This window comes from Labeo rohita, unplaced genomic scaffold (assembly GCF_022985175.1).
Source record: "Labeo rohita strain BAU-BD-2019 unplaced genomic scaffold, IGBB_LRoh.1.0 scaffold_401, whole genome shotgun sequence".
Taxonomy (NCBI): Eukaryota; Metazoa; Chordata; class Actinopteri; order Cypriniformes; family Cyprinidae; genus Labeo; species Labeo rohita.
Window position 1 is genome coordinate 45547 of NW_026129319.1, and position 22851 is coordinate 68397.

At 35.2% G+C, this 22851-nt stretch overlaps 1 protein-coding gene and 1 long non-coding RNA gene across 27 annotated transcripts in view; both read left to right on the forward strand.

Moving 5' to 3' along the window:
• LOC127160609 (protein NLRC5-like) overlaps positions 1–14608 on the forward strand; it is a 45169-nt gene extending 30561 nt beyond the window's left edge. For 10 of the 26 annotated variants that reach the window (XM_051103253.1, XM_051103258.1, XM_051103262.1 and 7 more), the window contains 13 exons: positions 41–214; positions 573–746; positions 1538–1711; positions 1841–2011; positions 4587–4757; positions 5229–5402; positions 5803–5976; positions 6543–6716; positions 7801–7974; positions 11016–11189; positions 11457–11618; positions 11879–12987; positions 13279–14608. In XM_051103253.1, the coding sequence (XP_050959210.1) occupies positions 41–214; positions 573–746; positions 1538–1711; positions 1841–2011; positions 4587–4757; positions 5229–5402; positions 5803–5976; positions 6543–6716; positions 7801–7974; positions 11016–11189; positions 11457–11618; positions 11879–12987; positions 13279–13349 (3076 nt within the window). In that variant the 3' untranslated portion in view covers positions 13350–14608. The remainder of the gene's footprint in view (positions 1–40; positions 215–572; positions 747–1537; positions 1712–1840; positions 2012–4586; positions 4758–5228; positions 5403–5802; positions 5977–6542; positions 6717–7800; positions 7975–11015; positions 11190–11456; positions 11619–11878; positions 12988–13278) is intronic. The other 16 variants (XM_051103245.1, XM_051103251.1, XM_051103260.1 and 13 more) reach the window with 16 other exon arrangements.
• A 506-nt stretch (positions 14609–15114) lies between these two features.
• On the forward strand, positions 15115–18846 carry LOC127160611 (uncharacterized). The gene is made up of 4 exons (XR_007826800.1): positions 15115–15309; positions 15449–15525; positions 16324–16416; positions 17403–18846. It is a non-coding gene; the product is annotated as an uncharacterized LOC127160611 (long non-coding RNA).
• The last annotated feature ends 4005 nt before the right edge of the window (positions 18847–22851 follow it).

The window sequence follows — 22851 nt, forward strand, 5'->3', positions numbered from 1 at the left end:
AAGAAGGATTTCAGATTTATATAGTTTTCTTTTTCTACAGGCTGAATAATAACAGGATTACAGAAAAAGGTTGTGCTGCTCTGACCTCAGCATTTAATTCAAATCCTTCAAACCTGATAGAGCTGGATCTGAGTGGGAATAAACTAGGAAACTCAGGAACACAGAAGATCTTTCCACTGCTGAAAAATCCTCAGTGCAAATTGAAGACATTGAAGTATGTTTTTATTTATCTACATTTCTACATAATATACAATTGTTAATGTCAGTTTGATTAGATTTACTGTCATGACAGACTTTTTGTTTGACTGCTTACATTGTTATCTTTTAATATTATATGAAATATAAAATTTCAATTTAAGCGAATAATATATTTTAAAATAATTTGTTGCTTATCAATGGGTTGCTTATCAATCTGTCAATATTGAAACAAAAATAGTAGGATATGTTTTGTGTTTTCCATAGATTTTCTTTTCTTTTCTTTTCTAAGATTTAAATAATGACTTTATTCATATCAGTTGTGTTTATTTAGCAAATAACATGGAGTACTTAACATGTTTTATATATATGTACAGACTTTCAAACTGCAGCATCACTAAAGAAGGTTATAAAGCTCTGGCTTTAGCTCTAAGATCAAACCCTTCACACCTGATAGAGCTGGATCTCACAGGAAATGATCCTGGACAATCAGGAGTGAAGGAGCTCAGTGATTTACTACAGGAAGGATGCTGTAAATTAACGACCATCAGGTGATAATTGCTTTCAAGTTTTTAAAAATAAGCCACTGATGTGTTCTGTGTGAAGGCTAAAATGTGCCAGCAATTTTGAATTGAAATTCTGTTCAGTCACACAAGTGTATTTCATGGGTCTGACATGAGCTTTGTGAAATGAAAGTGAAAGTGAAAATCATGACGTATTGTCAAGTATGGTGACCCATACTCGAAATTGGTGCTCTGCATTTAACTCATCACAAGTGCACACACACAACAGTGAGAAGTGAACAAACACTACACACACACACTGTGAACACACCAGGAGCAGTGGGCAGTCATTGCTCCAGTGCCTGGGGAGCAATTGGGGGTTCGGTGCCTTGCTCAAGGGCATGGTATTGAAGGTGGAAAGAGTGCTGTTTATTCACAATCCCCACCTTCAATTCCTGCTGGTGCGGGAATCGAACTGGCGACTTTTGGGTTACAAGCCCGACTCTCTATCCATTAGGCAAAACATGAATGATTACATAATTATGATATATTATTGGATGATCTCTGGGAAAATTAACTCTTCTTCTTCTTCTTCTTCTTCCTTTTATTACTATCATAGTACAGAAATGAAATTTCCACTAGCCTAAAATTTCGTCTCCAATTATTTTTAAGTGAAAATGCAACAAAACTAGGGCTGTCCCCTAATAGTCAACTAACCATTAGTCAACAAGAAAAGGCTTGGTCGACCAAAATTGTATTAGTCATATATATGTATGCAAGATGGAAGCTGCAAGAATTGTAACATAATTATCTAATCTAAAATTCTTATCTTCCTGTAGGTTTTTGAAAAGTCCTGCTGCAGAGGAAGTGTGTGAGTATTTCACTGAAGTTCTGGGTGAAAGTCCATTATTACTGAAAGAACTGGATCTGAGTGAACATAAATTAGGAGATCTGGATTGGGAGAAGCTCTCTGCTCTTTTGACGGACTCTCATAGCAAAGTGGAGAAAATTATGTGAGAATAACTTTTTGTTTATCATTATAAAAGACTGCCAGTTGCATGTATCATCAGATATGAAGACCTGTTGATCTGATGTGTGTTGAATATGCACTGAATAATAAATAATGCTGTTTTTGTATTCAGGCTGAATAATTGTGAGCTGATGGAGAAAAGCTGTTCAGTTCTAGGTACTGTTCTCTCCTCCAAAACCATCCTGAAAGAGATAAACCTGAACAACAGCCGTCTGCTGGACTCAGGAGTCAAAGAGATCTGTGAGGGACTGAAGAATCCTGTCTGTGAGCTTAAGATACTCAAGTGAGTACATTTCGCCATCAGCTACACTCAACACCACAGCAGTAACTGGAATATCATATATTTAATCGATCTGCTTACCTCCAGCAGTGGGAAAATTTGAAGAATACATTTTTGTTGCTGTTGTGTTATTGCTCTTGCTCATGACTACTTTTGAATAAGTCAAATGCACATTGACTATCTGTTCTTCAAAATGTAATCAAGTGTATAATTTTGCAATTGCGTGTAACTGTGTCCATTCACAGGTATTCCATTCAAGAAAAAATATTTTTTTCTGCCACTGCGCAATGCACACACAATGTGAACAATGATATTTGATTTAATGCATGTCCAAATACCTTATTACAAATATTGTAGTAGTGGTTTCCAGCCTGGACTCATTGTTTATATGTAGGTATTAGTACGTAATGGTTACAAGCACAAAATATACATTTTTGTCAGAACCACTATCATCAAAGATGATTGACAATTAGCATACAGTTTGGATTGAACTCCAGAACTCCATGCGCATCCATGCAGCCTAGCATTGATAAGAGCAGGGAGAGCAGCAATAACTGCCAGAACTAACGCTATGCTTGATTTATATTTTTGTATGTTTTGAATGATGTTGAAACATACAAATCGGATGTATTTTAGACCCCTTATGCTACCATTAAGCCTGGTGTGTCCAGGTTACCAAGTTACAGATTAGAAGTTACTCTGTTTAAAATGTATTAAGTAGTGTAGCATTTTGATTACTTTATTAAAGTAATGTAACTTATTACATTTAATTACTTTTTGATTACTTTTCTAAATTTCTAATATTTTCAACCATTAATCATTCTGAAACATTTAATGCAGGTAGGGTTAACCTTACAGTAGCATTCAGCACTGATTACTGTCAGACTTTCAAAATCCTTTATCACTTGAATTAAGATTGTAATAAGTAAAGGATAATATACATCTTTATTTTGCAATAACAACTGGCTGGATGTATATTATCACACTTATTACACAGCTGCTTGCCACAAAAGAAAAAAAAAAAAAAAAAATCTACACAAAACACTGATCTGAGTTGAAGTATTTGAACGGAAAGCTTCCATGAAGAAATCAGCTGCTAGCAAGCGGCAAGTTCAAACTACACAGACATTTAAGGGATACAGTGCACTCATACAACTTTACAAGTACTAGTACCTACAGTACTTGTTAGTTAACTTAAAATCAATTACAGTCCACAAAATGGCAGCCACTCTGTTTGTAGGAAACAATAGAACAAGTACACGACACCAGGATGACAGAATTAAGAAATTGTACACATAATATTGGATTGAGGTTTAATATTTTATTAGCTAACCAAATGCAAAGCTTCAACCAATGAATACTATCAAGCATATAGCACCGACTGAAGTTACCAGTTGTTATCGGGGAATAACATATCTTGAAATGTCATTACTGACTAATCAGAATCAAGCATTCCACAGAGCCATGTAGTAATTTAATTTAAAGCACAACCACCACAAATTCAGACTTAACACCTCTTATTTACTTTGAGGTCATTCTATGGTTTACAGATTTAAAATCATAACAATAAATAGTTTAATAGCTGTGATACTGGTTTTGAAATCATATGTTTGCATAGTTATGACAGAAAACACTGGCATCTAACAATGCCTTGGAAAAAAAAAAAAAAACAATTCATCTTAAAAAATAAAGTATATGCATAACCTGAATAGGAAATAAAACAGTTATTGAATAAGCATGTGTACTATTCTGTTTCCTAAACTCTTCAAACATTGATGTCTCATTTTAGAGCAATCAATGTAATTTATGAAATGAGTCAATTAAATCTGTGTGTGTGTGTGTGAGTGAATGAGAAAAAATCCAGATATAACCCCCTTTGTAATCATTAACATTTTCAAAAGTAGATGTAATTTAGTTACACATTTTCTCAGTAACTGTAACTAATTACAATTACATTATTTTGTAATTAAATTACATATTTCTGTCACAGGTAAGTAGTTACTCCCCAACACTGGTCCATACCAAAAGCAAATTTAATTATTTGTGCGAGTAGATTACATACCAAGTCAATTAAAGATGCAAATTCATACCGGGCTATACCAATGACACGAACTGGGCAACGCATTTACTGCAAACAGCAATATTCTCCTCATTCACATTGTCTTAGCGTAAAATTTGAAGAGCTTATTTACAAGTTTTAAGTTAAATGTTTTTATCCATGCAAGTGATGCAAAAAACAAGTAATCTAGAGCAAGTAGCAAGATATTTATATTCATATGCACATACCATAAACGTACACATTTTATAGCAAATATGAAAATATATAAAATGTAATATGCAATAGACCAAAATATGCAGGGAAATGAACATTTTAGTAACAAACGAAGAGAAGAGAAATCTTGATTTTCTTAAAAAATATATATGTGTATATATATATATATATATATATATATATATATATATATATATATATGTGTGTGTGTGTGTGTGTGTGTGTGTGTGTGTGCTGAATTATTAATTGTAATGATTATTGTTAATTGTAAATGTTAATTGTAATTTATGGATTTATTCTCTGTAGACTTTCAAACTGCAGCATCACTGAAGAAGGTTATAAAGCTCTGGCTTCAGCTCTGAGATCAAACCCTTCACACCTGATAGAGCTGGATCTCACAGGAAATGATCCTGGACAAGCAGGAGTGAAGCAGCTCTATGATTTACTACAGGATCCATACTGTCGACTAAAACTGAGGTGATGAAATAATAATAAAATAAATATACAAAATGTTATTTAAGCAATAGAGTAATCTGCAAATGTGCTGATATTGAGTAGTGTGGTGTTTGATTTCCATCAAGCCCAGATTCCCAACACTATATCGCTCTATGGCAGATCTATGACTAACCAGGTCTTCACAAATGTGTGGAGTCCAGGAACATCTTGAGACCATTCAAAACACCAACTGCATTGTCCATACTTGTACTAAAAATCAAGATCTTGTGATCTGATGCCCTTCTGCTCCTCTTGACATTTACACTTTGTCATGTTTCTTTAAAATAAATATTTGAATGTCAAAAAGACAAAGTTATTATTATGTGTATTTATTTGTTCAAAATAAAAGTGCTGAAAGTAGAGCTTTTTATTAAGAACAATAACAATGATTTTCATCTAAACATATTTTAAAAGGCAAAGGAATTAAATTGAATTGTGTGTCAACTTTTGCAGGTTTTTGAAAAGTCCTACTGCAGATGAAGCCTGTCAGTATGTGAATGAAGTTGTGGGTAAAAACCCGTTACTCCTGAGAAAGCTGAATCTATGTGACCGTGAACTAGGAGACACACGAGTGAAACAGATCGCTGCTCTGCTGCAGGATAAACACTGTACACTCAACACACTGACGTGAGTATTGCACATCATTTTAAAATGTTATATTTTAATAGCAATGTTACTGTACTTGACAATAATATTTTCACATTTTTTTAAACCAAATGTGTTTTTCTCTCAACATCACAGTCTCAATTATGTGAAGTATTAAAATTAAACAGTTACTGTAGAGAGAGAACATATGAAGAGTTCAGATGCAAAACCTAAAAAGAAATGCTCATTTTAAAGAAATACATCAGATGGATTTAAAGGCTTTTGCATCTGAACTCTTCATATATACTGACTTGTAATTGTTTAGCCAAAGGAACATTGATTTATCACACTAGAGTGAATTATGACAGTTGTGAGTAAAAAATTACTTTACAGAACGATTTTCTGGGGGGCTCAACATTGCCTTTTCTCTTTCTGTCTTCAGTCTGTGTGGATGCAGTATTACAGAGAAACAGTGCCATGTCCTGTCTTCAGCTCTGAAATTGAACCCATCACACCTGAGAGAACTAAACCTCAGTAGAAATAAAATAAAGAGCACAGGAGTAAGGCACATATGTAATCTCCTGAATGATTTCCACTGTAAACTGGAGAGACTGAGGTAAGGAAAAACTTAATATTCAGTATCTCATGATGAGCCTGAGTATTTTGTGATCTGGTGAAGTAAGGGTTATGTATGCACTGATACCACTTTTTGCAGAAAAAAAAAAAAAAAAAAGATTACCATTTCATTATTTGTATTTGTATTTTTATTTTTTAATTAGCAAATAGAAGTTTTCATTCAGTTATTTTCACACTTAATTATGCCTGTTAAAATGTATTGTTTGAGCTTTCACTGCTTTTTCTAGTTCTATCGTATTTTGTCTTTCATTTAATAGCACAGGAATTAGATCAGGGGCCACCAAACTCAGTACTGGAGGACCACTGTCCTCACCATCAAGTAGTGATAGGTGCATTGTACAAACTACAAATTTTCCAGTAATATGTGCAAAAGAGAAGTGCGCTCGAGAAGCTTGTATGTCTGTGCTGGTGCTCGATCAATCCACTCTGCATGCTTTGCTTATCAACTTGCGCATAGCAGCTATACATGTGTGAATATCGATTAATAAAAGTGTTGGTATTTGAATGAAACAGAATAGTTTGTTTGTCTCATTTCTCCAAATGTAGGTTTGAACACTGTTACCTGACAGATGAAGATTGTTCTGCTCTGGCTTTAGCTCTGAAACCAAACCCATCACTCCTGAGAGAGCTGGCATTACGTGGGAATAAATTAGGACAGTTGGGAGTAACAAACCTCAGTGATGTACTGATGAACCCACAATGCAAGCTGGAGAAACTAGAGTTAGTATCATTATGCTGTACATCACTTACAGGGTGATGAATGTTCATTATGCTTTTAGCTACACTCTTAAAAATAAAGGTGCTTTAAAAGGTTTTTCACAGCGATGGCATAGAAGAACCATTTTTGGTTCCATAAAGAACCTTTCAGTCAAAAGTTCTTTCTTTCTTACCTTTTTTAAAATCTGAAGAACCTTCTTTCGGCACAAAGAACCTTTTGTGAAACAGAAAGGTTCTTCGGATGTTAAAGGTTCTTTATGGAACCATTTAAACAAAAAAGAGGTTCTTCTATGGCATCACAAAGTACACTGTAAAAAAAAAATGTTGAGTCAACTTAAAATAATTTGTTACATGGCTGCCTTAAAATTTTAAGTTCAGTCAACTCAAAAAAAGCTTATTCAACCTGAAATGTTAAATTATACTAAGTGACAACTAAGTGATATTTGAGTTAAAATCAACTTAAAATTTTAAGGCAGCTGGGTTACTTACCCATCTGTTAGGTTTAGCAAACACAAATATCTAAGTTGTTACTTAGTACAACTTAACATTTCTAGTTGACTAAACTTATTTAGTTGACTGAACTTAAAATTTTAAGGCAGCAGGGTAAGAAATTATTTTAAGCTGACTCAACAAATTGTGTGTTTTTTTATTTTTTATTTTTTACAGTGTATCTTAATTTTTAAGAGTGTATTGGACTGTTTTAGTGTGTATCAGTATAAAATAATTAAACTTTGAAGCAAAATTTGTATTTTGTGTAGTAAACCACAGAAATAAATGCTTTAAATTGCACAATATTTTCTTTCTCCTTTTTTTCAAATTAACATGTTGATTATTGTAACAAATGTTAATTCTACATTTTAATCTACATTTATAATTCAATAAGTGTGTTATTTACTTTTTATGAGCGTGAAAATGCTCCAGACTTATATTGTAACTAGTATCCTCAAAACCTAGTTAAGTTACCCTCCTGCATTGGTTTATAGTTCTATAATTAGGTTTCCATGTTCTGCTGTATAGTGTAGTGATTGTATGACATTTACTCATGATGAATTTAACTCATGCATGAACTTTCTCTTTCTATTTTCAGTCTGTGTGGATGCAGTATTACAGAGAAACTGTGTCTCATCCTGATTTCAGCTCTGAAATCAAACCCATCACACCTGAGAGAACTGAACCTCAGTGGGAATCAACTAGGAGACTCTGTTGTTGAAATGCTTGGGCTTCTACTAGGCAGCTCACAATGCAAGCTGGAAAAACTACAGTTAGTAACATTTCACTTTACGGCAGTTATCTGATTAAATTTTAGTATTAAGTCATTTATTCTAACACAACAGGAGCACATTGTCATCTGATATTTCCACGTCTGAAGAAAGATTCACAAGTACTATAAGCTAATGGAGTAATGGTTCAGTATGTTTGTCAGTGTAACGTTTCACATGCTGAAATCTGACAAAACTGCTGCAAAATGAGGCAGAAGTGACAAAGATAAAAACTTGAAACATGAATGACAATAGATTATTCTGACAGAGTTACATGGTTTCTGCAACACTGATGGCACTTTTAGTCAAAGAGGGGTTTTGTGCCTCAAACACTAGATGGCCAAATCTTCTGTAGTTATGTCACGATTTTCCAAGCAGGTAGGTGTGCTATTTAAACCAAGCAGGTGTGCTCTTTTCTCCTGTCTGTAAATCAATTACAAGAGTGATATAGCGGTAAGGTGTTAAAATGTATATGAAATGCTTTCATTAATTGAGGATGAGAAAAATATCAATTTAACAAATATTTAAAGTTAGATTAGCTAACGTCATTAGCTAACCTCCAGACACATGCATTGCATAACTGCAAGTTACATGTGGAGAAACAGTGGGTCTCATTCACTAAGTATGCATATGCATGAAATTGTGTGCATTTGGCATTCCAATCACGATTCATGTTCATACTAACATGTTTATACATTTTACAAAAAAAAAAAAAATGTAGATAGAAATAGCATGCACAAACATACGGTCACGATTGCCTGCTGGAGTGCCTGTGATCTCCACTGGAGGGCACTCCTCCCCTGACTCTTGCCTTTGCTTCTTGGACTCCATTTCCCATGTGTCCCTTGCCCCTCATGTGATCATCTCATGTGCTACCCTTGTCCATGTGTCATGTCCTGATTGGTTCCATGTTGATATGTGTCTTGTTCTCATTGGTTGGTTTTGTCATGTGTTCTCCTGGTCTTCTATATAAGCTGTTTGTTCAGTGTTTAAGTTTGCTGATTATTGAATAGCCGTTTCCTAGTTCCTGTGTGTACCTTCCTGTGTTTCATTGTTTCCCTGTGTTTCTGACCCTGGACTGTTTCTTAGTTTTATGATCATTCGCTGTCTGCCCTGACCCTTGGCTGTTTTTTGGATTACGCTTTTGGATTAGAGATGGGAAGTTTGGATCATTTTACCGACTCTGACCTTTGAGTCTTGTTTAGCAAAATGAACAAATTTTTTTCGAGTCATTTCGTTCATTTTAGCAAAATCCGTATCGCGTGACAGCCCCATAAGATGAATGAACAACTCGAAAAACCCAAAGACTCGATACAGGTGAACTAATTCCAGTACAGGACCTAATAGGATGTTGCGCATGCGCGACTTAACGAATCACTCCCCGAGACGGCTTGCTCTTCCTGAGTCACGTTAAAGATTCGTTCAAAATAAACGCATCGTTCAAGAATGACCCATCACTATTTTGGATTATTCTTTGATGATACCGTTTGCTGGTGTTCGACTCTGCCTGTCTTGACTACGTCTGTAAATAAAGCCTTGCATTTGGATCCCTAACTCCATTGTACTTACTCCGCTCGTTACACATATAGGTCCATAAGGTGGGTTTGTATTAATTGTGTTTGAGCTGGTTTTAAGAAATGCACTCTTGGTATTGCTTTGCAAGCAAGCACATTTTTAGAGACCACCATATTTTTTTACCATGTTTTTACCATTCATTTTAACTAGAGATGCACTGATTGTATTTTTCTTGGCCAATTCCGATTTCCTGCCTTTTTTTTTTTTTTTTTTTTTTTGTAAGTGGACTCTAAAAACTGCGTTAAAAACAACCTAGCGCTGGGTAAAATATGGACATACCCAGCGATTGGGTTGTTTTGACCCAGCGGTTGGGTTAAATGTTTAACCCAACCTTGTGGGTAGTAACCCAAACGCTGGGTCAAAACAACCATATTTTGTAGTTTGTCCATATTTTACCCAGTGCTGGGTTGTATTTAACCCAGCAGGTTTTAGAGTTTGTGACCTGTCGATACCATTTTGTACCGATTTAAATGTTCTTTGTAGAGTAGAGTAGAGTTAGTAGAGTTGACAGTATACAAAAAAAATATATACCAATACCAAAAAATTTACATAACAAAAAACAAAAAAACAAATCTAGACTAAATTATAGATATAAGCTAAATGCTCTATAAATGCATGTATACGGCAAAATTTCAAATGCATATCTAATTTTATAAAATTCATGTTTTAAATATTTTGTAAACATACAAATAAGAAATGTTGTAAAAAATGCAATGATACTTTTACATATGAAACCAAACCACCAGTAGGTGGCGGCAAAAGACTTTTTTAATGCGTGAGTCATTTCGTCTTTATGGATGGTTTCTTTATGGTTTCTGAATCATTCAAAAACATGGATTCATTAACGAAACACCGCTGTGTTGCTCGGAGACATGCAGCAGTTCTGCTGTGGCTTTGATTGGAACTATTATCTGCAACGAAATTTATTGTATAAAATCAGTGTTACATTGCAGTTGTGTTGACATTTGATTCATCTGTCATAACATAAATACATTATCAGTCGCCGTAAGTGTGACATCAAAATGCAAAACCGGCTAATTCCGATCCCTGGCCGATCGATCTCTAATTTTAACAGAACAAACATTACTAAACTCAACCCCTCTTAAAATAATGGCATAAAAAAAAAAAAAAAAGTGTATCCGTAAATGTCTTTGAGGAGGCAACTGTTTTATACTGTTGTTTTGACTCACTGAAAACAATTGCTTAATGAAACAACATTGAAAAAGTTAGGCAGCTCTGACATTCAGCTGCAATTCACAAGCATTTTTGTCCAACTAAATATGCTCCAGACTTGTTGATTGTAACTAGTATTCTCAAATCCTAGTTTTAGATTGGTTTGTGGTTCTATTCTATTTAAGGTTCCATGTTCGTATATTATTGACTGTATTGTGTTTAGTCAGGATAAACTGAACTCGCACATGAACTGAACATGGATCTGATTCATTGTTTTTTCTCTTTCTGTGTTCAGTCTGTGTGGATGCAGAATTACAGAGAAACAGTGTGTCATCCTGACTCCATCGCTGTGTTTAAACCTTTCACACCTGAGAGAGCTGGACCTTAGTCAGAATAAAATAGAAAACAAAGGACTGGAGATCTTGTGTGGAATACTGAATAATCCACGCTGTAAACTGAAGAGATTAAGGTGAGGAATATTCCCATACAAAAATCACAATGCTTAAAATCACTTCAATAGTGCAATTTTAACTAGAACACATTTATTCAATATCTCCCATATTTCTGGAAAATATGTATTAACTTGAAGTAGAGTGAATGTAGAGTGAATCTGCCCTTTTATCTTTGTATTTTAAACCATTTGGCAGTGTAGATGACTGTTTTTTTTCTCTCCAAAATTTTGCTGAGAAAAGGCAAACATGAAACATAAAAATAATATTAATTCCTCTCTTTCTAGTCTAAATGACTGTGGCATTACAGATGTTGCGCATTTAACTCAGTCTTTGGCCAATACAAAAGCATTAGAATTTTTAAAAGAACTGGATCTGAGTAAAAATAACATAGGATACTCCAAAAAGCAGCTCATTGACATGCTACGAGACTCAAGCTGTAATCTGTGGTGAGTAAACATCCTTATGTTGTAGTTAAACAATCACAAACAGACAAAAAATGGAAATTTATATTGGTTAATGTTTCATATTGTTTGTGTACTGTATATGCCAAATTATGTAAAATCAGTAACTAATTTGATAACAGAAATGCAATGTTTGTTAAAGTCTATTACATTCTGTACTCAAATTAGTTGAAATATAGCAACTGCAGCAAATTTGTAACTTGTTCGAATAACTAGTGTTGTTCTATTCTGGTTCCTCCTTATAGCATGGAGAATGAACATTGGTTCAGCTGGAGCACTGGTGCTAATATCATCAGTAGTATTGGTGGATGGTTAACTCGTTCTAAAGCTCAAGAGAAACCTGTGAAATCAACAGAACAAGAAGAGTCACAATCAGATGAGGAATTCTCAGAAGATTCTTGCTATAGTACTGTTATAAATGCAGCTCAAGAGGAACCTGTGGAATCAACAGAGCAAGAAGAGTCACCATCAGATGATGAATCCTTAGAAGGGTCTTGCTATAGTACTAATATAAATGCAGCTCAAGAGGAACCTGTGGAATCAACGGAACAAGAAGAGTCACCATCAGATGAGGAATCCTCAGAAGGTTCTCACTATAGCACTCTTATAAATGCAGCTCAAGAGAAACCTGTGAAATCAACAGAACAAGAAGAATCACCAACAGATGATGAATCCTTAGAAGGGTCTTGCTATAGTACTAATATAAATGCAGCTCAAGAGGATCCTGTGGAATCAACCTTACAAGAAGAGTCACCATCAGATGAGGAATCCTCAGAAGGTTCTCACTATAGCACTCTTATTAATGCAGCTCAAGAGGAACCTGTGGAATCAACGGAGCAAGTAGAGTCACTATCAGATGAGGAATCCTCAGAAGGTTCTTGCTATAGTACTAATATAAATGCAGCTCAAGAGGAACCTGTGGAATCAACCTTACAAGAAGAGTCACCATCAGATGAGGAATCCTCAGAAGGTTCGTGCTATAGCACTCTTATAAATGCAGCTCAAGAGGAACCTGTGGAATCAACCTTACAAGAAGAGTCACCATCAGATGAGGAATCCTCAGAAGGTTCGTGCTATAGCACTCTTATAAATGCAGCTCAAGAGGAACCTGTGGAATCAACGGAGCAAGAAGAGTCACTATCAGATGAGGAATCCTCAGAAGGTTCTCACTATAGCACTCTTATAAATGCAGCTCAAGAGAAACCTGTGAAATCAACAGAACAAGAAGAATCACCAACAGATGAGGAATCCTCAGAAGGTTCTCACTATAGAACTCTTATTAATGCAGCTCAAGAGGAACCTGTGGAATCAACGGAGCAAGAAGAGTCACCATCAGATGAGGAATCCTCAGAAGGTTGTGACTATAGCACTCTTATAAATGCATATGTGTGATTGTAATTTTGTAATGAGATATTGCTAAACATCTACTACAGCTTTAAATAGCACTGCTTTAACAAATCTAAAGTTATTATAGCTCTTGTACATTACTATTTAAAAATTATTCCTAATGTATACAGGTGGAAAAGGATTAGACCTTCAAATTAAATAATTCAGCATTAATAGAAACATACATGTACATGAGTAATGTTGAGTGTGTATGTTGGTTTTTTATTTATCTGAATGGTATTTTACTTTTTTTTTACAGGTGAAACAGAGAAGGGAGACGAGGCTAATGACTGCTCAAATAAGGTGGATTGGCTAGATATAAATCCATAGGATAAGGCCTTCATCATGATGTTTGGATTAAACTAATCCATAATGAAACAATTAAAAATATTGATAATCATGACTGTGAGTGTAATTTAGCACTTAAATATATCAAATGATATAAACTGAAATCTGATGAAGAGCCTGCATGCTCGAAATGTCACACGCTATGTGAAAGTTTTATTTTAAATACATTGTTCATATCTTTGGAGCTGTGGTGTTGCCGACTTTACATATCTTTAAATATCTTTCTTTTTTTTTACAACTGAAAGTGTAAAATGAAAATAAAATCATTATGTGCACAGATTCAAATCTGATAATGTAATGATACTGTTAATGATACTTAATGATACTAAATAAAACATGAGATAATGCTCCTGACACATAGTAAACGTCCATCAAATACTTTACTTCAAACTCGTTAAATTCCAGCCTCAGCCCAATCAGAAGTACCAGTACTTACATAGAAAACTATACAAAGTAGCCAGAAAGAAATGCTAAGTTTAAAGAAATTCTTCACATGGATTTAGAGGCTTTTGTATCTGAACTCTTCATAAATGTATATGAACGTACATGTATTCATACCAAACCGTCACGGTACAGACATCTCGGTTCAGTGCATGAGGCCTTACAACGAATACAGGCAATTCTCCCTCAATCCAGAAGGGGGCGCCCACAGTAACGCTACGGTGTTTGATAACCGCCAGCAGAAGAACAGCGAATGCTGTGAGTTGCGCATTTGTATTCAACTTGTATTCAACTCTTTGCGAAATTTGTGCTCATGTATCCTATCTCATTCTGCAAAAATCCAAATATTCCATAATATTTCCATATTTGCGATGTATCCAAATGCTAAACTATTATTTATTATGTAAATTGACACAGTGAGGTGGGCGCTGATGTTTGGTTCACTGTTTTATTTTGATAAAGTACCAACTGCGCTGTCAAGTTAGCAGTGCTGGAAGCCTGAAACTGATATGTTTTGTGTTTGTGTGCACCGATGCAATTACTTCAACTTTGCTCATACCAGCAAAATCAACTTAAACAATAGGATGTGTCTTTCTGCCGTTAGAGTTTCCTTTTTGTCACAAAACCGAACTAAAACTCAGCAAATATAGGCTACATTACGTGTCGCACATTTTTTCCCCCCTTGTCTATCAGTTAACTAAATTAAATATATGTCAAGTATTTATTCCTTGTATGTATATACACTGTAAACCCCACTGTTGTCATTAATAAAGAAATTAAGTTAATGTAACTTGACATTACTTAAAGTACTAAGTTTTGGCATCAAAACTTAAACAGGTGTGTTTAACTTACTCATTTGGCAGCAAAAACGTTTTAATTAATATTTTAAGTTCTCTGAACTCAACATTTTAATTCATTTAAACGTTTCACAATGTCTCTGTTTAAAATGATTGGTCGCGCTTGAAATTCTGCTTTGACAACTGCGCTGATTGGTCGATATAAATTACTATGATACAAGGCGGGATTTTTTTGTTTTTTTGTCTTGTGCTGAATTTTGCTGAAGCAGCAGCAGGACAGAGGCACTAGCAGAAACCATCTGACAGAAGAAAGACAAAAGTTAAATTAGTAAGTAGAGATTTAAACGCTCATATACATTTTTCTTAATTGATTTATACCTTATTCTAATGTTACGTTTTTCGTTTCACTCTAGTAGCAGCACAAGTACGCTGGCGGTAAAGCAGGTGGGAAGAGAGTCGTCCTAAAACATTCATTAGAGTGACGTTACACAGGTAGGCTAATGGTAAAATTCGCTTGGTTGCCGTTTTATTTTTGGAGTATTTTGTAGTTATAAACACGCCTGAGTTACTAACTTTCTGTAAGAACATTTTAATTTCCCGTTTAATTTTTTTGGTTTCTTCCCCCAGCTGCACTTGCTGGCAGGCGATTATGAAGCAGGCGGGGACACGCATGGAGTCGTGATAAAGGCCCATGGATTACGCTGGTAAGTTAATGTTTAACACGCCTGTACATTTTGGTTTATTGTCTGTAAAAGGTTTTATTTTGTAGTTATAAACACACCTGAGTTTCTAATTTTCTGTAAGAACATTTGAATTTCCCGCCTAACCGTTTTCCTCCCCCAGCGGCACTTGCAGGCAGGCGGTCGTGAAGCAGGCGGTGACAGGGATGGAGCAGTTATGAAAGCCCATGGATTACACTGGTCAGTTAATGTTTAACACGTCTGCACGTTTTGGTTTATTGTCTGTAAAAGGTTTTATTTCATACGGATGGACAAGGTATAACGTTAAATGCGTTTAGGTTAATATGAAGTTTCTGTGAGAAACCAAACCAATGTTTTATACACCGTTTTTGTGAATTTACAATAAACATGCTGCTACCGTGGCTCTAACTTCGAGTATAATTTACTCCCATGCTCACTGATATGTCCCTGTGTATTATTTGTGAGATTATATACTTTATTCTTTTGGTGTAAAATTGTGTTGCCGCTTGAAGACGTTGTAGTTTTAGGAATATCTTTGGCCAATCGTGTTTACTAAAAACCGCAGACCTGTTCCCGCCTAAAGGTTTTAAGAGGAGAGCAATGCGAGGTTGAATTAATTCGTTAATTCGAATCCCCCACCCGCATATTTTGCATGTCTCTCTTAGTTAACACACCTGAGTCAGAGAAGCAGCTTGTTAGAAGTGAGCTCCGTGCATTAACTGTTCTGATTGACATGGTCCCTGCATAGTGTTCACAGCAGGGGAAATCCGTTGAAGTTTACTACACTTCGGAACGTTTAACGTTATTCACATATTTGCGCTACGCCAAGGCATACAGCGTCACACACCGCTTCAAATGGAACATATCAGCTCGTTTCGAACGAAGCAAGCATATATGTTCCATTTGAATCTCATTAAAGCGTGGGAGACAATGTATTAATAGCAAGTGTATTAAGAAACAATGTATTAATAGCAAGTGGTTGGATTTAATATAATTTAAATTTTTTCTCCACACAAGTTGTCAGAGCCAACTGAGGTTCGAACTCTTGTGCTCCAAGGACTACCTCTTGTGTTTGGAGATGACTCCCCTGCTTTCTTCAAGACATGTTTGGTAAGTATTCCATGTAGAAATTTTTTTTCAAAAAGATATATATATAACACACACACACACTCTGTCACTCACTATTTTAATCGGATGGGTTATTTCACCCAAAAATTAGAATTTTTTCATTGATTACTCACCCTCACGTCATCCACATCCATAAGACTTATGTTCCTCTTTGGAACACACATGAAGATATTTTAACAATATTCAAGAGGGACAAAAGGAAAGAAAGACATTAAAGTACATATTTACATGTGGCTCCAGTGGTGTAACCTACATTTTATAAAGCAACACGCATGCTTTGTTTCCACAAAACAAACTATTAAAAATACAAATCTGCAATGCGTGTACACGAGAGTATCACAGTGCATGTGTTTTGTGTTCATGCAAGATCTGAACTGTGAACAGGCCTTGAATAATATTATTTTGTAAATAAAGTGGTAAATTTTAATTTTTTTGCTCTAAACATTTGGGCTGCTTTATAAAATTGAGTTTAAACTACTGAAGTCACATGGTTTTTTTTTAAATTATTTTATTTAATGTCTTCCCTATAATTCTGGACCTTGAAAATATTACATTGGATCTCAGAAGAAACGGAAAACTCTTGGATTTCATTAAAAATATCTTCATTTTTGTTTGAAATAGGGCTGCACGATTAATCGCACGATGTTGTGAGGCGCACTTAGTCAATGAAGCCGGTACATTGATTAGTAGTAAAGCGCCATCACGTGCGTTCAGCTGGAGCGGCAAATAATACACATATTATAATACACATAGCGTGCCTCACAACATCGTGCGATTAATCGTGCAGCCCTAGTTTGAAATATGAACGAAGGTGTTAGGGGTGTGGAACGACATGAGGGTGAGTAATGACAGAATTTTCATTTTTGGGTGATCTGTCCCTAAGTTTAAGTTGCACTGTTTGAAATGTACATGAGCTTGCAACCATGTGAATTAACTTTAATTTGATAATGTTTATTTATCTTCACTAGATGTCCGATGATCTTGACGTTCCAGTGGGGATTGTAATAGTTGAAGATGGGACTACTCTTCAGCCTCTCAACTCTCTGCATTTGCCTCTCTCCTCATTTGGGATAGTAATTGAGGGAAAAGTGGTGATGGACAATCTACGTGACCTTTCTGAATCAATGTGCCTTCTGTTTGGACTAATTTATGCGTTACACTTAAATTACCCAAAGTCACTGAAGTACACATTTGAATTTATTCAACGCATTCTCCTTTCCATGGGGCAGAAAGACCTGCAGCCTAAGATACAATCCTTGGCTAACCAGCTGTTCCATTAAAATGGATAAACAAGATCAGCACATGCATTTTCATAAAAAAAAAAAAAAAAAAAACACTTAAGATACAGCATGGGGGGGGGTCTCTTTCTGTTTTGTGCTTTTCTTGTCAGCTGAGATTTAAAAAAAAAAAAAGACCTTTACATTGGAAATTAAAAACATTTTAACATTTAAAAAGTCAGTAAGACTTTTACCAGCAAAGTGGAAACTTGTCTTTTTTCCTTTTTCTCTAACCTTTTACTTGCAGAGAATGTAGTTTGTTCACATTCAATGACAGGACACTCAAATTTGTTGCACAATTCTGTGGAATGACAACAAACCTACCGTACAAAACACTGTGGTAGGTCCAGATTAATACCATGGTATTTATAACACACAAGGAACTGGAAAATCTCAAACCAAAAATATGAGTTTACAGTTTTGTCTCTTCTAAAAATGTGACAAAATGTCTAGATAAAAATAAGCTAACCATTTGGTTGTTAATGTGTCTTTTAAAATGTTATAATAAATAATAGGTTTACATCTAAAAACAGTTTACCGTTAAAACAATAGCTTATGTTCATGTCTTTTAAAAATGTGAGTTTACTGTTAAAAATTTGCTATTTCTTTGTTTGTGCGTCTTTTAAAAATGTGAGCTTGCACTTAAAAATACCTTTTCTGTTAAAAATGAGTTCAGGTTTTCTAAAAATGTGAGCTTATGATTTTGTTCATGTCTTAAAAATGACTGAATGTGATCTTACAGATGAAAATAGGAGTTTGCTGTTAAAATGAGCTCATGATTTTGTTGTTCATGTCTTTTAAAAATGTGGGCTTACTGTTATAAGCAATGAAATGTAAATGCAGTATAATCCTAATAAAGTGGTTGATTTGGGAAAAAACAACTTGTTTTAATGATTTATAAATTATTTAATACAAGTAAAGAATATATAAGCTGAAAATTTGGGAAGTTTTGTCTATTAGCCCTTTTAAGTTATTTGTACTTAAACATTTAAGTTAATTCAATGAAGAGACCACATTTGGTTAACTCAATAAATCGAGTTGTCAATTTTCCATTACTCAAACGAACTGAGGGAATCACTTTCCTCAAATCATTTGAGTACTCTCAACTTATTAGGGTTTACAGTGTATGTACTGCAGATTTTATAGCCTATATGTGACATTGTTGTTTTTTTTTGTTTGTTTGTTTATTTGAGGAGTGAGATATTGTCTGTTTTCTTTGTTCCCATCTTGCTTCCACATCTCCATAATTTTCTTTGAAAAATCCCATTTTTCGCATTGGTTTGTTTTTGTGTTATTTTCCCTGTTTTGTTTTAAATAAATAGTTTATCTTAATTTAAACCAGATTTGCTAAGTGTTCTCTTGTGCAGTTTTTTTGCTAAGTGATTTTGTGCCAGGTCATAACAATATATATATATATAGTTACAGATAATATGCATGTATATGTATGTGTGTGTATTTACTTTTACTTTTGTATTTGTAAGTTCTTTGCGTTTCTCGTAAGAAACTCTGTACATAAGACAAAGCTTTGACTGTCAAAAGAGGTGTGGAAATTTGCAATATTGATCTGACTGCACCACCAACAATTACTACCAGTTGTAAATATAATAAGTACAGTATCTTGGCCTAATTCCCCAAATACTTACAATATAATCCAATACTTCCCTGAAGTATGGTGATGGCGTCCCGTCAAGAAGCTACTATCACTACCTCAATCACACATGAGCACACAGGTCTTCAGCATCAATAAACTCTCACAGCAGCTGTATGCTGGTCCAACACAGGATCTTTAATACTAGCTCCCAGTATTACATCCTCACCCAGAGGATGGCTCTATAATCTTTTAACATTATCACTGTCTTTGCAATGGTTTTTTGAGCATACAATCTTTAGTACTCCTATTCCTCAGCTGCGCAGCATATACCAGACACCGCTCCCAAGTTGCCCACTCATCTCAACAACCAAGAGAGACTGTACATTTACACCATGTAAAAATCAATATCACTGAAGTCTTCTTCACTGTAACTGGTTATACCGATTTGTACACTCACAGTGTGATATAATACTACCCTTTAACTCCATACCGAAATCCAAGCCATGCAATGAAAATATAAATAAATAAATCAATAAACAAATTTGTTGTGTTTGGGACGCTGTGAGCACGGAGACCGTAGTGTACACCGTAAATTTGAAAACGTTTAGCTTAAATGTTTAATATTAATAAACAGTGCTCATAAATGGCTGCTAAGATAGTATTCTCAAGTGAAATGAGTTGGGGTTTGGACCCGGAAACAGCGTTCATTGGTGTGTTCAGTGGACGCATTATGTCGTCACTTAACAAGCCTATACTGAACATACCCTTTTGACGTATTCTAAGGCCATAAAAAAATTTTCATCACATAAGCAGACACCAAGAGTAGGGTTGGGTGTATTGTTAAAAATTTGGAACTTCTAAAATGGAGCTGGTTCCAAATTTTCAAGAACCGGGTATTCGATAAGACACGCATTTCAGTTCCGCTTAACGAGTCCTGTGTTCTCATTTTAATATGATTTTAAAGTTTAAAATCAAACGATTTAGGCACAGGAGAGGACAAAAGTAGCACACACTTCTGAAAGCCAGAACAGCGAACAGCGTCCCAGTACGGGTTCCCCGCCTGTGTCTGTCCACTGCAGGAAAGGTCATTCTGGGCCGAATCTGACTTCTCATTCACATTTACCGCCCAATACGCACAAAATACGTCAGTATATAATCATAAACACAGACATTTTTGTCAAAAGTGAAAGTAAACAGATGAGAATATTTCTTGTTTGCTGATTTTTGCTCATGTTATTCAGCTACAGCAGAGAGCTTTGTAAAAATACAGAACAAAAATGTTTGACCTCATTTTTTATAGACATTTTAATATTGGAATCAAAACTAGGAATCCTTAAGAATCGGGAATCGATAAAATTCAAACGATACCCAACCCTAGGTAAGAGAGAGGAATGCAGTACACACACACACGCACAATTGTTACACAAATCATACAAAATAGTAATAATAAATAATTAAATAATAATAATAATAATAATAATAATAAAAATAAATAAAAATAAATAAATCACACAATGTACAAGAAAAAAGTCCTCCCAGCGCTCCTCCCTGGAGACAATCTGGGGAAAGCAGAAAGGGAAACAAAGGCAAAACAAAAAACACGGGGAGAGAAACTCAACCCGTCCAGCAAAACTCACAGCAAGAAAAACAGAGAATCTTTGGGGAGCGATCTCAACCCGGCACGAGGAAACACGCAGAGGATGAAGATGCACGGGGAGCGAAACTCGACCCGGCATTGAACAATCACAGCTGAGGATAACAGAGAATCCACAGGGAGCGAAACTCGACCCGACGTTGAACAGTCACAGCTGAGGAGAACAGAGAATCCACGGGGAGCGAAACTCGACCCGGCATTGAACAATCACAGTTGAGGATAAAACGACACCAAATGCAGGGCAGCAAACCATCAAGCAGGCAAAACGGAATGCCAGCGGGTACTGTGGGCAAAGAGCAAAATAATAAAAGCCAAAGGAACAGAGAAAAACTAGCAGAGACTAAGCAGGACAAGACAAGACCTGGCAAGAAATCAAAACGGACGGACCCAGGACAGACGGGGACGAGAGTTTAAATAGAGAGGAAGAAATTAGCAGAGAATGAAAACAGGTGTGAATGTGAAAATGGGAAACGAGAAACAGCTGGAGGGAGACCCAGGTGGAATCACTGAAACAATAATGAGGTAACAAATGGGTGGGGTCAAACAATAAGCAGGAGAAACACATGGCACCAAACAAACACAACACAAGCCATGTGCTTCCACAAACATTGTCCTCTGGTGTCCATCCTGGGCACACCAGCTGACGACTGTGACATTTCTAGTATAATTGTTTCACATGTGAAGTCTTATTTTGAACACTAGATGGCTCTCTGTGCTCTGGTTATACACTCTTTCTATTAAATTATGGGGGGTGCCTATTTCTATATTAACAATGAGAGATTATTTATTCATTCATGCAATCATTTATTTGAGTCTCTTAATATGGCTTAAATTTAAAGTACTATTTTTATTGAATTTTGAAGGATTTATTTTGTAAACCAGACCCATCTGTCACAGAACAAATCACAGAGCCTTAAATAACTAAATGAAATATATAGTTACTGTGTTTTGCATTGGGATAACAGAGCTGTTGAATAGAAATAAAGTCTGTTAGCAGTATTTTGTCAGGCTCTGCTATGTTGAACTCTTAACAACCATCTCCATGATGCCATAAACATTACAACGGTGACTCACAGAATATATAATGAGATGCATATTCCAATTACCATCATTCTCAATAAATTTCACAATAATATCACAGTTTGACTCCAGGTGCCAAAATGGTTGCAAATAAGGGTGAGAAAAGGATCTAAATGCATTAATTTCATTAAACATAAACTCAAAAACATAACACCATGATAAGACTAGGCAAAATGCGACCATAAAAGCTGGTATAATGCAATGTGGACAGATAATTAACAGAATCAGAGAGCCAAACATGAAAATAAGTGGATCATACAATTTACATAATTTCTACAAATTTTATTATTTGCATTGTATTCCTTGTTAACAGTAGTAATAAGCAAAACATGATCTGTTACAATAAAATTTAGTGTTTGCATAGTTTTCAATAAATGTTAATGACATTCTATCTAGCACCTCGAGCAAGTTTTCCTTTGATGTGTGGCCACACCTACCAGTGTCATACTGCATCATCCAAAACCATTTTTATTTTAGGTTTTGACCTAATTTGTTTGAACTATGGACAAAGGCCCTTTTATGCTTAAAAAAAAAAAACAAAACAAAAAAAAAGTTTGCTAACATTGTTTAGGTAGGTTCTTCTCAAACCTGAAAACCAAATGCATCAAACATAAATCATCATACATTGCATATGTTCTGCATAAAAAAAAGGACATGACCTTTATAAGAAGCATTGTTCTGCTAAGAAAGAAGTCTCGAGCTGGAAATAACTACTAAAACTAGCACTGCTTAACTGCAGTGCCATTGTATGGCATGATATTAGATCATGATGCATATGCCCACAAATTATATGATATTTTCATATTTTACAGTAA